At 43.9% G+C, this 13,641-nt stretch overlaps 2 protein-coding genes across 12 annotated transcripts in view; one reads left to right on the forward strand and one right to left on the reverse strand.

The window, feature by feature from the left end:
- PLAGL1 (PLAG1 like zinc finger 1) overlaps positions 1 to 11,306 on the forward strand; it is a 111,260-nt gene extending 99,954 nt beyond the window's left edge. For 6 of the 10 annotated variants that reach the window (XM_046004372.1, XM_046004374.1, XM_046004371.1 and 3 more), the window contains 2 exons: positions 3,845 to 4,329; positions 8,951 to 11,306. In XM_046004372.1, the coding sequence (XP_045860328.1) occupies positions 4,178 to 4,329; positions 8,951 to 10,190 (1,392 nt within the window). In that variant the 5' untranslated portion in view covers positions 3,845 to 4,177 and the 3' untranslated portion in view covers positions 10,191 to 11,306. Of the gene's footprint in view, positions 1 to 3,844; positions 4,330 to 7,717 lie in introns of all 10 variants that reach the window. The other 4 variants (XM_046004378.1, XM_046004377.1, XM_046004380.1 and 1 more) reach the window with 3 other exon arrangements.
- Positions 11,307 to 11,855: 549 nt separating this feature from the next.
- Positions 11,856 to 13,641, reverse strand: part of ZC2HC1B (zinc finger C2HC-type containing 1B) — a 44,740-nt gene continuing 42,954 nt past the window's right edge. Inside the window, exons 8-9 of one of the 2 annotated variants that reach the window (XR_006818269.1) lie at positions 13,191 to 13,281; positions 11,856 to 11,972 (exon numbers count right to left, since the gene is read on the reverse strand). The gene's annotated coding sequence lies outside the window, so the exon portion shown is untranslated. Of the gene's footprint in view, positions 11,973 to 12,508; positions 13,282 to 13,641 lie in introns of those variants that run through there. The other variant, XM_046004381.1, reaches the window with a different exon arrangement.

The raw sequence follows: 13,641 nt of genomic DNA on the forward strand, positions 1-13,641 counted from the left end.
AAAGTTAATCATGAGTCTGTTGTAAGGATGTGGCCAGAAAGCGCATCAGGTTTCAACCAAAGATTGGAATCGGCGGCAGCCAGCCAGTGCTGGTCATGTACGTGGTGATAGGGGACGTTGTATTATCCACACGGTTTATTTTTTTAAAAACAGCTGAGCTTTGATCCTCAGCCACAATGAATTTATAGTCCGTTGAGACAGACTATTTTTATAGGAGTTTGTGATAATATCATGAAAACAGTGTAAATATTTATATTTGAAGGTCCACATTAATGAAATATACAGTTATGGTGAATGGAACCTTAAAACCATTTGTGAATTTGAATTCATCATTAAAAAACACTTCCTGAAGAAATTAGAGTGTTCATTTTCAGATTAATTCAATTTAGCATCTGAGGACCAACTTTGCACTTAGTGTTGGGCTAGGTGTATTTAACACACAAACCTAAAACACACAAAGTTTTGGGAAAAGACATTCATGAAATAAGTGAAATATGTATAAAAATGCTTAAATGACATTTGTTCTTTGAGAGTTCCATGGGGAGCACAGGAAGGAAATGTGTGTCACATTTAAATAAAATATGCTGTGTCTAAAAATCCCTGATTATATACCCACCATCTTCGAAGGGCCAAGCCAAGGAAAATGTAGGTAATGATGTCCATGACTGTTGGACTTTGGAGTCTAGGGAAATGGGTGGAAAGTGGATCTGGGAAAATTTTATTTAGTGGTCAAAGGCAGGCACTTTTTTTTTTTTTTTGGTCTAAATTGAGTAGGTCTTACTTTTCCTTCGTATTCTTGGTGTGTTGGTAAGCTATGAGCCAAAGTTGGTATCCGTTGAAAAACAAGGAATACTAATTTTTACCTGTAGTGCCATCTTTTCTGCATCTGTGAGCGTGTGTGTTCCTCCCACTGTGAATAACGGATGGTGGTTGTGTAGTGGGAGAGAACATGTTTTTCTCTTGTATCCATAACTGAGTGGCAGTTGTGCAGCTGACAGCTTCTACTTTTAATACCAGTGTTTCATAAACAACCAATACTTGCGTGGTGTGTTTTTAGATTCCCGTGTATTTCAGATCCCTGTTGTTCCAGTTGGTGGTCCCCAGCAGCCCACTATATGCATCAGGTGGTGTCACAAATGAGGAGAGACACTCAAGATGTAGCCAACAAATGGGCAAGCTAGAATTTGAACTGGGGAATCTTTCCCCGGCATTCATAGAGCAAGGGACTCTGTCTACATAAACCATCCCATGTTTCAGGGAAACACTGGAGGGTGAAATCAGTAGCACAGCTGGGTCTAAAGGCAAGCAGAACCTTGCCCTCCTCTCCGTCTCAAGCAGGAAACTGAGCTCTGCTACCTGGTACAGCAGCCACTAGCCACATGGGGCTATTTAAACATAAAGTTCAGTTTCTCAGCATCACATTTTGAGTGTTTAGTAGCCATAAACTATGTGACATTTCTGTCATCACAGAGAGTTCTCTTGGACATACTGGTCATCTCTCAGAAAGCAGGAGTGGGGAGAGTGAATTTAGTGAGCGAAGTTGGAAGAAGTGTCTATGCAGGGGATTGGTGGGAGGGAGAGAAAATCCCCCCGTCAAGCCAGCTCATCTCCTGATGGACTGGTGCTATTTTGAATTCAGCTATAATGAGAACAAAGAAAAGAGGAATGTTAAACTTCATTCCATGTGTATATTTTCATCTTTTTTGATAGACCTGGAAAGAACACAGCAATTTCAAGTGAATGAGTATTTTCAATGACGATGATAAATTCTATGGCTTTTATAGCTGGGCCAGTATTACGGCCAGACTTGGGCCAGATGAGAAAATAGGACACATCATCAGACCTGGCAGCAAAAACTCGGCCACACGGGATAGTGTTCCTAGAAGGAGTCATTTTGTCTGTGGCCACAGTTGTTGGGGAGGCCTCAGAGGAGGGCCTTGGGCATGAACGGCAATACTGTGAGGGCACAAGGAGTTGGGGAGAGAGGCTCAGTTCGAGTCAGGCTTGGTGACAGAGGAACAAGGTAGGTGCGTGCTGCCGTTGGAAGGTTTGGTGCCAAGATGCTGGCTAAGAACGCCACGTGCCCAGCTTTGGATCAGTGCTGAAAGTTCACGTCCAAGTGCGCACATTGGCTCTGAGGGTTCCAGGCGGGTGGAGCGCCTCAGGGAGGGGTCTCTCCCTGGGGCTGGCTCCTGGGGAACTCTGAGCAGACACTAAAAACATCTGAGCTAGTTGATGAGGAACACAAGAAGTTTGCTGCAGTTTTTAGCCATTAGAAAAGGAATGTCAGTTTCTCTGTGTACATGTGCTCTGAGCCAAGTATGTTTAAAGATGCTTCAACTGTTAGTACAATAAAATTGCACCTAGCTAGACTCCACTTTTCCAATCAGAAAGTAACTGTGAAAAGGTAAGTAAAAATAACTTTTAACAATAAGGAGGCACTCTAAAGACTGGGCAGTCAATGAATGCCTGCGGGAAACAGGCACTTGACGACCTGCTGTGATTGGTCCCTCCACCAGGAGGGCTCTGCTTCCTTGGCAGAGCTCAGAAAAGACTAGGCTGCATACAAAAGCCACTCCAGGGTGTTTAATGTAAACATATAGTACTCTAATTTTTTTTTACACAGGAAAGGTTAGTATTCACTTGCCTGAGAATTACTCTCTAGAAAAGCACAGGATTCTAGGTAGCCAGGCTTTTATTGCCTGGTTCAGGACTGCCTGCCACGCAGCCCTCATTTTTTTTTTTTTAAGATTTTTTTATTCATTTATTTGACAGAGAGATCACAAGTAGGCAGAGTGGCAGGTAGAGAGAGAGGGGGAAGCAGGCTACCCGCCGAGCAGATAACCTGATGTGGGGCTCGATCCCAGGACCCTGAGATCATGACCTGAGCCAAAGGCAGAGGCTCAACCCACTGAGCCACCCAGGCGCCCCCGCAGGCCTCATCTTAACATGGTCTGCAGCTAGAAGCAGAAGGGCCTGGTCTTGGGGGACTTGTCTGGGTTGGAAGGGTGGTGAGACAGGTTGAGATTGAGGCGGCTGCAGGCCCACCTCCTGGAAGTGGCCTGAGAACAAGCAGTTGGCCCTCCAGGGCAGGGATGGGGAATGTCCCCAAAAAAGCAAAGGGGAAGAGATTAGGAAAACAGCTCACTAGAGGATGCTAACTACACCTCAGACCGCAGCCTGAGCCACCCTTGTTTCCATGGGAATATCGGGTCTCCCCTCCACAGGCCCCGCATCTGTGAGCTAAACTAGCTTTGTTCACATTTTGTTGGCATCCTAGAGTTGAAACCTTCAGCCTGGTAACCTGGCAAACAAATTAACTTGGATGTATACAAATTATTTCATCTCATCCCATGGAAGTTTAAACAGGTGTGATAAGCAGTGTATGTTATGCTAACAACGAGGGAAGAGGAATAGCCCATGGTTTGAATAAGCAGAGATGATTTTCGTTTCTGTACCAGTAAAACACTGGAACGCACGGGGGAGTTATTATTTTTTTTTCTTTGAATTGGTCAACCGAGCCTCCCACTGACCTGAAGTCAGGATCTGAAGTAGCTAATACTGTCTGTGTGGAAACAGCAGTCTCTGTTGAAGGGGACACAAGCTTCGTGTGCTGTCCCAAGCTGTCCCAACACTATGCTGGCTTCCCCGCTGCTCAGGACTTTCGTGCAGAAGGACCTGTGGAAGCACACAGGGAGGAGGGAGACCCGGGGGCCACACTCCAGCCTCTGAAAGGAACATGGTGGTTCTGGGTCATTGATGCTGAGCTGGCAGGGAAGGAGGAGCACTAGTTTGCAAAGGCTAATGCAAGAAAACTCTTTCTCTGTTCCTCTTCTCTCCGCAGACGGCCTGGTGATCTGGAGCACGTGCCCGCGCTAGTGATGCAGATTACCTTTCTGCTCTTGGACCCTCACCTGCGCCTCCGACATTCTCCTCCCAGCCCGAGACTGCATATATAAGTTGGGATGTGGGAAAGCAAGAAGCAAAGCTCATGGTAACTGAGAGGCCCATATCTGGGTAGAACCAGGCCCAGGACCACGACGCGGCCTCTCCCCTGGTCTGGAGTTTTGGCTGTCGTGGCTCCGCTCATGTGCTCAGCACCATCCTTCCATTTGTGCTTAAATGGCACAGCATTTGGTCAGCGCATCTGAAAAGGAAGGTGTGAGAAGTAAAGCCCATGGCCACCTATCCCTGCCAATTATGTGGCAAGACGTTCCTCACCCTGGAGAAGTTCACTATCCACAATTATTCCCACTCCAGGGAGCGACCTTACAAGTGCTTGCAGCCAGACTGTGGCAAAGCCTTCATTTCCAGATATAAATTAATGAGGTGAGAGGCTCTAGAAAAGGTATGCACTTTTACACATACCTTGAAATGGCTTAGGTAGCCCTGTGAGCAGACACTGCGAGGGAAAGTGGATGCAGGTTGTGGATGCACGTTAGCCCTTAACGCCACTGCTTACTGTGGTTTCTGTGACAGTTTTGCATGTAGCATTGGTTCATTCTTTCAACCAGTATTTCCTGTGGTCCTGTGATATGCCAGGCGTAAAAACAGGACAGAAAGACCCATGCTGGACAGAGAGTCATGCAAACACAATGAAAATTCGATGCAAGTTCTTTGACAGCTACACAGGTGGAGGGAGCTGTTCCCCAGGAATTGCTGAGTGCTGGCAAGGCTTCTCAGACAGGTAGTCTTAGGCTGTGACCTAAAGAGTGACCCGAAGGTGGATGGAGAAGAGGTTCTGGGGAAGCCCGAAGCCTTGCCCTTAAAGCACACAAGTACAGAGGATGGTAGTGGAGGAGGGACGGGTGAGGCTCAATTGGAGACAAAAAAGGAAGTCGGTCCAAACAGGCTTATCTGCTGTCCTAAAGGGCTTATTTATTCTATTGAGTCTAAGTAGTGCAAAACAGGATTTGGACTGGGATGTTAGAAAGATGATTCATAGTAATTTGGAGAGGAGAGAGGAGGCATACAGTAGATGGATGTGAAGTAGGATAACAGTCCAGGTCCTGACAGTGAGACTGGAGAGGAGGGAATGTCTCGCAAGCATCAGCTTACGGAGCCTCTTCTCAACTTAGGAGCAGTCTGTCTGGCCGAACAAGTAGAATTGTTGGGTAAACAGGTGTTGAGGATATGCATTTAATTGGATTTTTAAAGGCATCCATGATACACAGAAGGATAAAAACCACTGTTTTAGCAGACCAGTCCTTAGTACATTTAGTCTGATTTCTTAAACGACAGTTAGGCGCTCACTTCCATGAAGGAAATGAATATATGAGCTATAGTTTCGGCCTCCAAAGGTTTTATATCCTAGAAAAGACAAAACCTATGTAGCATCCTTCATTTGCACACCAGTCCTGAGCAGGGTCATTGAGCATGAATGTTGTGTGGTGTGTGTGAGATCCGCACGGAGATTCCCCACTACTGTGTGCTGCTTTGGACACCTGGTTAAGGGAAATCTGGCATTTGCCTTTCATCTTTATGATGTGAACTTCAGAGCAGCAACTTTCAGACTACCACAGGTGAGAGTCCAAATCTGGCCAGAGAGGATTTCCCTCTGAGTGGTATTAACATGGACCACATTATTATTAAATCTTGGAGTGCCCTTGGAGGAAGGCACCTGAAAGTTTTGAAAAGATATAAATTATGCTCCTGGCCTTTTAGAATACCACTGTCATAGGTAATTGTAATATGATCTTGTTTTTAAAATGAGCCTATAAACACATAGGTATTTTAAAATTCACATGGGTTCTGTACATAGGCTGATGTTTAGTTTCCACAAATGTGTAAGTATGAGTGCCTACTGTGTGCACAGATTTTGCTGCAAAGCCTTCCTGTTTTGCAACAAGCTGCTTCTGTGGATGTAGGAATTCTGACCCATGTGCTGAAAGCCGCGTTTGCTGTGGTCAGCCCCTGGCGAGGATGTGACGGCAGGGAATGAGGACTGGGACAGGGACAGGAGGTAAATATTTGGAGAAGACAGTGGAGCTGGCAGAGGATTGGAGTGAGAGGAATTAGGCGGGATTACCCAGTAGAGAGCACTGAAACCGTCTTAAGCCATTTATTTCGGAGGTGGTAGTTCTGAGGAAGGGAAACAACTTGCCCAGGGAAGGGTGTGAAGTGAGGTGGGAATGGGAAGCAGCGTGCTTTGGGCAAGAACCTCCCGCCCAGGCCTGGTGAGCCTCGGCCTGAAACCGCAGGTCTGAAACGGAATAGAAGAGAGGAGAGATGGTGGGGTTGCTATCGGCTTTGGGTTTATAGCTTTTACAACGGGCAGTATTTCCTCCCAATTCCCCTCAGTTGCAACATAAGCTCCATTTTATAAGCAGAGGTGGGAGAAAAAAACTTGCTTAACTAGAGAAGAGAACTGGGTCCCAGTACAGCAAATGGGGAAAGCAGGTGGAAACCAAAAGGCAAGGAAGCAAGCTGATTTGGCAAGGCTGGTGGGAAGTCTTACTGCCACCAGGGACCCCTGAGGAATTCTGAGATCACGGGCACAGCCCAGGCGCCACCCTTGGTGCTGTCTGAAGCACAGACTGAAACTGGTGGTTTCATGGGTTGTGAGGCAAGAAGAGAAGTTGAGGGAAGGAAACCAGTTGTTAAAGTAATTTCAGCTATAAGCTGATCGTGTTCTAGATTGAGATTGTTGCATGAGTCAAGGATCAGTTGAAAGGGGAAAGAATGGGATGCCAAAGGAGAGAGTCAAAAATTCAGAGGAATGGCGGCTAATATTATTGCTCACGTAGAATTTGGTCAATCTGTGCCTTTCTCACAGGAGTAGGATGTCAGGAGTAGTCAGGTAGGATGTAGGTAGTCAGGAGTAGGATGGTCCAGAGTTGTTACCTTGGGCATTGATCTATTTATCCATGGGCAATAAATGCAATCTAGTCAGATCAAAGTCCTTCACAAAGAAAAAAAGAGAGAGGCATGAATAGAAGAGCCAGGGCGGAGCTCTGGGGGGCCTATTCACTAGTACTGGACCAAATCAAAAATCATTTAAATGCCAAGCTTGTAAATGGTTCCCCCCTCACATCTATTCCTGATGATGTATCTGTGGCTATCTTGTATGAGAATGGGGTTGTTTGCCCTCTAACTAGGCTTGGCAAACTCCATCTGCACTGTATTTCAGTATGCATGGGACTTGGAGCCACAGCATCCTTTCCCATCTCTCTAATGCCCAGAACACTGGTTCCTGTCCCTCCACATTGTTTGTATCATGATACCTATCCCTGTGTTTGTTGAGCTCTGATGTCATGGAGGGAAGGGATAGGGACTTCCTTTTCTTTCTATGCCCTGCACAGAGTCAGCTGATTTTTTTTTTTTTAAGGGAAAGAGGCAGATACACAAGGTTTTGGTTTATTTTTTTAAATTTTTTTTATTTTGAGAGTGACAGAGCACAAACTGGCAGAGGGAGAGGGAGAAGAAGACTCCCCGCTGAGCAGGGAGACTGATGCAGGGCTCGATCCCAAGACCCTGGGATCATGACCTGAGCCAAAGGCAGACAGACCTTTAACTGCACCACTGAGGTGCCCCGGTTTTGCTTTAGTTTTAAAGAAATGACAGTTTGGCTTAACTCATCATTATATTTTTGAACCGGCTACTGTAGATCCCTTACCAATTCTACCTCTAGCAAAGGAAAAGGACTGGACAAGCTGGGGTGGAAGGTTGGGTGAAAGGTATAATTAGTACACTTTTGACTTAAATCCTTTTCTTACAGAAATGAGTTGTTAGGAATTCTTTTGTATCCAAAGCCACAAGTTCAATTGCATCTCAGAGGCATGCAGCCCCGTCTCCAGTTCTTCAAGATCCAGCCTACTTCCTGGAGGGCACTGGTAATTTCATTGGCAGTTCAAAAGGACTTTTTCTATAAGGGCTAAGCTCCTACAACGGTTGAAAGTTTTTCTTTGAGCTTCCAGGACAAGCCATAGTCATCCTAGTTGATCTGAAATTTCAGAATACCTGTTTTATATTTGTAAAGCACAAATCAGTTCTGGAAAACCATCACAGTTCCATTTTCTGTTGTAGTTCCACTGGTTTCCTAAAACCTAAACTCTGTTGGTTTTTAAAGACTCAGTGATAGGAGGAAATCCCAAGTTCAATTACAACTTTGATCATCTTTGAAACTTAAAAAATGTCCATTTTAGTAAGTAAGTGTATCATATAAAATGCCAAGTCCTGTATGTTAGTTTTCCTTCCAAAACAGTGTCCATAATTACAGCTTGTGGCTTGCAGGTACAACGTAGTTTGCTTCACATCCATTTTGACAGTTCACTCTTTAAGGTCTTCTGTCTTTAGAGCCTCTGGAGCCAGGGGCTGCACACCTCTGAGATGAGAGCGGATAGAAAAGTACTAACTAGAATACCCGAGACCGAAGTGTAAGGATCTCCTGGATCTTACGCTCCAAGCACAGGTGGTGGGTGGTACTCTGGGTCCAGGTGAATACTCGGAGAATACGGATACAATTTTCGGTGTTATTTCTGGGGCCTGAACTTTTTGCTCAATCAGTAAAGACCAAGCAGGGGTTATACGTAGGAACAGAAACCTAAAATCTGGGAAGGGGGTATGAGGGGGGCATGGGGTTCTATATAGAAGGTAAATTGGGTCACTTTTGAAAATGTAGTAATTTCCAAAGAGCCTTCTTGAAAAATTACCTATTTTTAAATGTGTTTATTTAGAAATCTTTGTATAGATGAGGAAGATAGGTTCTCAAAGAATATTTTTTTACAGGTTTGAAAACTATTAGACCTCTAATGCCTTTTTTTTTTTTTAGATTATAAAGTTGTATGTCTGTAGAATCTGGAAAACACAGAAAAGCTCTCTTTTAAATGAAAATCTCTTGTGCCAGCACCTAGAAAAGCCATTAACATTTTAATAATAGCATCCCCACATTTGACTATTTGACTATTAAAACAAACTGAGTCTATTATGAAATTTTTCCTTTTGCTCCTAGGCACATGGCTACCCATTCGCCCCAGAAATCTCACCAGTGTGCTCACTGTGAGAAGACATTCAACCGGAAAGACCACCTGAAGAACCACCTCCAAACTCATGACCCCAACAAGATGGCCTTTGGGTGTGAGGAGTGTGGGAAGAAGTACAACACCATGCTGGGCTACAAGAGGCACCTGGCCCTCCATGCGGCCAGCAGCGGCGACCTCACCTGTGGGGTCTGTGCCCTGGAGCTAGGGAGCACAGAAGTGCTGCTGGACCACCTCAAAGCCCATGCTGAGGAAAAGCCCCCGAGCGGAACCAAGGAAAAGAAGCACCAGTGCGACCACTGTGAGAGATGCTTCTACACCCGGAAGGACGTGCGGCGCCACCTGGTGGTCCACACCGGCTGCAAGGACTTCCTGTGCCAGTTCTGTGCCCAGAGATTTGGGCGCAAAGACCACCTCACTCGACATACCAAGAAGACACACTCACAGGAGCTGATGAAAGAGAGTCTGCAGTCTGGAGACCTTTTGAGCACCTTCCACTCCATCTCTCCCCAGTTTCAGTTGAAGGCTGCCCCGCTGTCTCCTTTCCCTATAGGGGCTCCTGCACAGAACGGGCTTGCAAGTAGCTTGCCAGCTGAGGTACACAGCCACCCCCACAACCCCGCGGATCAAACCGCCCAGCCTGTACAACCGCTGCCAGAGCCCCTGGTCCCCCTCCACCCTGTAACAGCTCCTAGCTCTCCTGCCCCGCCCCTCCAGAATCACAAGTACAACACCAGTTCTACCTCATACCCCCCACTTGCAAGCCTGCCCCTCAAAACAGATACGAAAGGATTTTGCAATATCAATTTGCTTGAGGACTTGCCTCTGCAAGAGCCTCAGTCACCTCACAAGCTCACCCCAGGTTTTGATCTGGCTAAGGGAAGTGCTGGTAAAGTAAACCTGCCCAAGGAGCTAACTGCGGATGCTGTGAACCTAACAATACCTGCCTCTTTGGACATTTCCCCCCTCTTGGGCTTCTGGCAGCTGCCCCCGCCTGCTACCCAAAATGCCTTTGGGAATAGCTCTCTCACCCTGGGGCCTGGGGAGTCTCTGCCCCACAGGTTAGGCTGTCTGGGGCAGCAGCAACAAGATCCCTCACTAGCCATGAGCACCATGAGCCTGGGTCAGCTCCCCCTTCCTCCCATCCCCCATGTTTTCCCAGCTGGCACTGGCTCTGCCATCCTGCCTCATTTCCATCATGCATTCAGATGACTGGTTTTCAAAGCATACTTTTCTTATTCTGGAAGGTGTTATAAGAAGCATTTTAAACATCAGTTATAATAATACAAGGAAAGATTTGGAAAGCAGGACTGGGAATATGGCTTATTCAGTGATGACTGGCTTGAGATGAGAAGAGTTCTCGAACTGCATGTATTGTGCCAATCTGTCCTGAGTGTTCATGCTTTGTACCAAATTTAATAAGCAAGTATTCTTTAATGGAACTGCAAATATTGTCATAACCGACATCCAAACGAGGGCTGCTATATATACGTGTTTGTCAAATTGAATTTAATCGTAAGCCATGATCATAATAATGTTAACTAATTTTATGTGGCACTGCCTAGTAAGGGAACTATGGAAAGGTTTGGATTTCTCCAAAATGGGAGAATTTTTTAAATAAGAAAATAACCTTTATATTGCATATTATAACTAGGCTGTGTATTTCTTTTCAGGGATTTTTCTACCTTCAGGGTTGGATGTAGTTTAGTTACTATTGCCATAGCCAACCTGTAGTTTTACAGAAACAATTTCTTGTGGAATAATAGTCTCCATTTTAAAAAAGCATTTTAAATGTAGTTTGAATATTTTCCACAAGATGCTACAATGTGAGTTATCACTTCATTTATCTTAAAGACTAAACTGGTTGTCAGTTACATCTGACAGGAAAAAAAAATATATCACTGTGTAACCAGGTTAAGTGGTAAAATAATCCAGGCGTCAGTCAAAAAAAGCATTTTGCTGACTTTAATATTGATTATATTTTTTAACAGGAATTTAAGAAACTATTACTGGAATTTTAAAATATATATATATATTAAACAAGAATTTTCTTTGCTCTGTCTGGCTTAAAATACTACTCTGCTTAAGTATTATTTTTAATCACCAATAAATGCATTTTTAAATTCATCATTTAAGTCAATATTAGTTTTATTCAAAAAGGTTAACATTTGCAATGTAATCTATGTCTTGAATTTGGTATCTAATGAGTTTTAAAAATATAAAACCTAACCTTTTTTAAAGCTCCTTTGTCTTTTGTGTTTAGAGGCTTTCTATATGAAGATATATCTTACATATAATAAACTCTACAAATCCTGCATACTGACTTGACTGATTTTTATATACGACTATACCCGCGTAACCGTGCATATGGAAATTAAACCATTTCCAGCTCCCTACCCAGCTCCCTCATGCCCCCTCCTGGTTGTTACTTCCCCCACAGAAACTACTCTTCCGACTTTTATGCAGCATGTATTAGTTTTGAGTAAATTAGGATTTAAGTTGGAAGCTCATATGCTTAAATTCCTAACACTATTAATTTATTTCTAAAAATTGCTGATACAACATTTGGCTCTTTCCATAATATGTAATTTATTTCTGATGTTTAATGTCAGAGTACTGGCTACTGGAGTTTTTAGTCTACCCTGAGCTACCATGTTCCAGTTTTATAACTGTCCTTACCATTAATTTTTAGTACAAATTAGAAATTTGCCTATTCCTTATTGGGATTTCTTCAGAACGTATTTCTTCAGAACTCCTTGAATCTGTCACATCTGTCCCCCCCCCCCCCACCTCTAATGAGGGTGGGGGTGAGTAGAGAGAAGGAAGCCTTGCATACCTCTGCCCATCAAAGAAGCTTATTGGCCAATGTGAGAAACCCTGACCCACAGCCCTTACCAGTGATGCCGAGGACAATGACAAGCAGCAGACAAGTGGCCTGGAGCTTGGTTTTAGTATGTGGAACTGACGTGGTTGAGCCTTAATGTACAGTTTAAGCTGGGGGTAGGAAAGGAGAAAAAAGGATAAAGGTTACCTCTTCAAAGAAATCCACTGGGATAACTACCTCCATTCCTATATCTACTCTTACCTCTCCCAGAGAAGGTGATCTGCCAGAGCATAAGGAGTGAGTGAGTACTGGCTCACCTTAGCAAAATCTCCCAAGATCCATTCAGAGAAGCTTCTACAAATACTTTTAAGTGGCTTAGCAGTCTTCAGTCTGTTCCAAGACACGTATTTCCCTGAGCATAAAACAGCATTAGGTCCCCAAAATACAGATCCTAAGAGTTTGAGGTGGTTGTGGTTGCTGCACTGCATGTGGGAGTAGGTTGGGATTCTCCTATTTAAATTTAGGCAGGAAAAATGGCTTAATTCCTAACTGAAATTCCCTGGGGTTAAGGAAAACAATACAAGTTCTTACATGAAAAAGCTTAAGTATAAAGGACTCTACAAAAAGAGTTTCTTGGGGCACCTGGGTGGCTCAGTGGGTTAAAGCCTCTGTCTTTGGCTCAGGTCATGGTCTCAGGGTCCTGGGTTCGAGCCCCACATTGGGCTCTCTGCTCAGCGGGGAGCCTGCTTCCTCCTCTCTGTCTGCCTCTCTGCCTACTTGTGATCTCTGTCTTTCAAATAAATAAATAAAATCTTTTAAAAAAAAAGTTTCTTTACCCTGAGGACAGCAAAAAGAAGGAACGGTTGAGACACCACCTCCCAACAGAGCCATATAAACCAGTGGTGGAATGACCAGCTGGCTTCTGATTCAGCCATGATAAATAAATAGCCTGAGTCCACTTAAAAGCATCCTTCCCACAGGAGGGGAGGGTTATCCTAACCATCCCTCTATGGCAGTGTTTCCCCACAAGCCATGTGCACTGCTGTGAGACAATTCTTCATGGTATACAGATGGACACTTAAAATAGGAGCAGTTGCTGATTAAAGTTCATTAGAACCAAATATTAAAAATGGGATTTTATGTTACATAGACTGAAGCTAGGTAAAACACTATTTTCCTTAGCTAAGTAAAAAATGCTAGTAGTAAAACTCCAAAGACTGTTTTAGTAAAAGGTTCTAACATCAAAGCAACATTTCTTTAAAAACCTATTAAATGTAATTAAAACAAAAAAATGTCAACCACTGTCATACAGGTTGATGTGTCGTTTAATATTGTTTTGAAAATTGTAAAGGGAGTAATGAGGAAGAAAAGGTGAATCTGGTTTTTACTTGTTCTCCATGATTTCTCAAGAAGAGTTGTAGGCTTATAAACAGCCACCTGCCTTTCCTTCCCCTTAGGTAGCATTCCTGGGTAGACAGTCTGAAAACAATAAAAGGCATTTACTTTAGAACTTGTTTCCACACTGAGAAAGTTAAATACTATGGGCATCTTTACATTTTTAATTGTTTTAACAAACTATTCACAGTATTAAGAAAAAAGTCTCCATAGTAGCCCTGATATTCACTATCTATCTCAGGGAACTGTCCCTTTTGGGAAATGTGTTTGGAAAAAGGGACACAGTGGTAGCTTCCAGGGCAAAATGAGGACTCACTCCCCTTTCCTGTTAAGCCCCATCACAAGCTGAATATCATTTTCAAACTATGTGTTTAACAAAAGGGTATGTTTTAAGAGCACACATTTTACTAACTTAACTGAAGTCTTACCGAGATTTCTCTTTGG

This window comes from Meles meles, chromosome 5 (assembly GCF_922984935.1).
Source record: "Meles meles chromosome 5, mMelMel3.1 paternal haplotype, whole genome shotgun sequence".
NCBI classification, from domain to species: Eukaryota; Metazoa; Chordata; class Mammalia; order Carnivora; family Mustelidae; genus Meles; species Meles meles.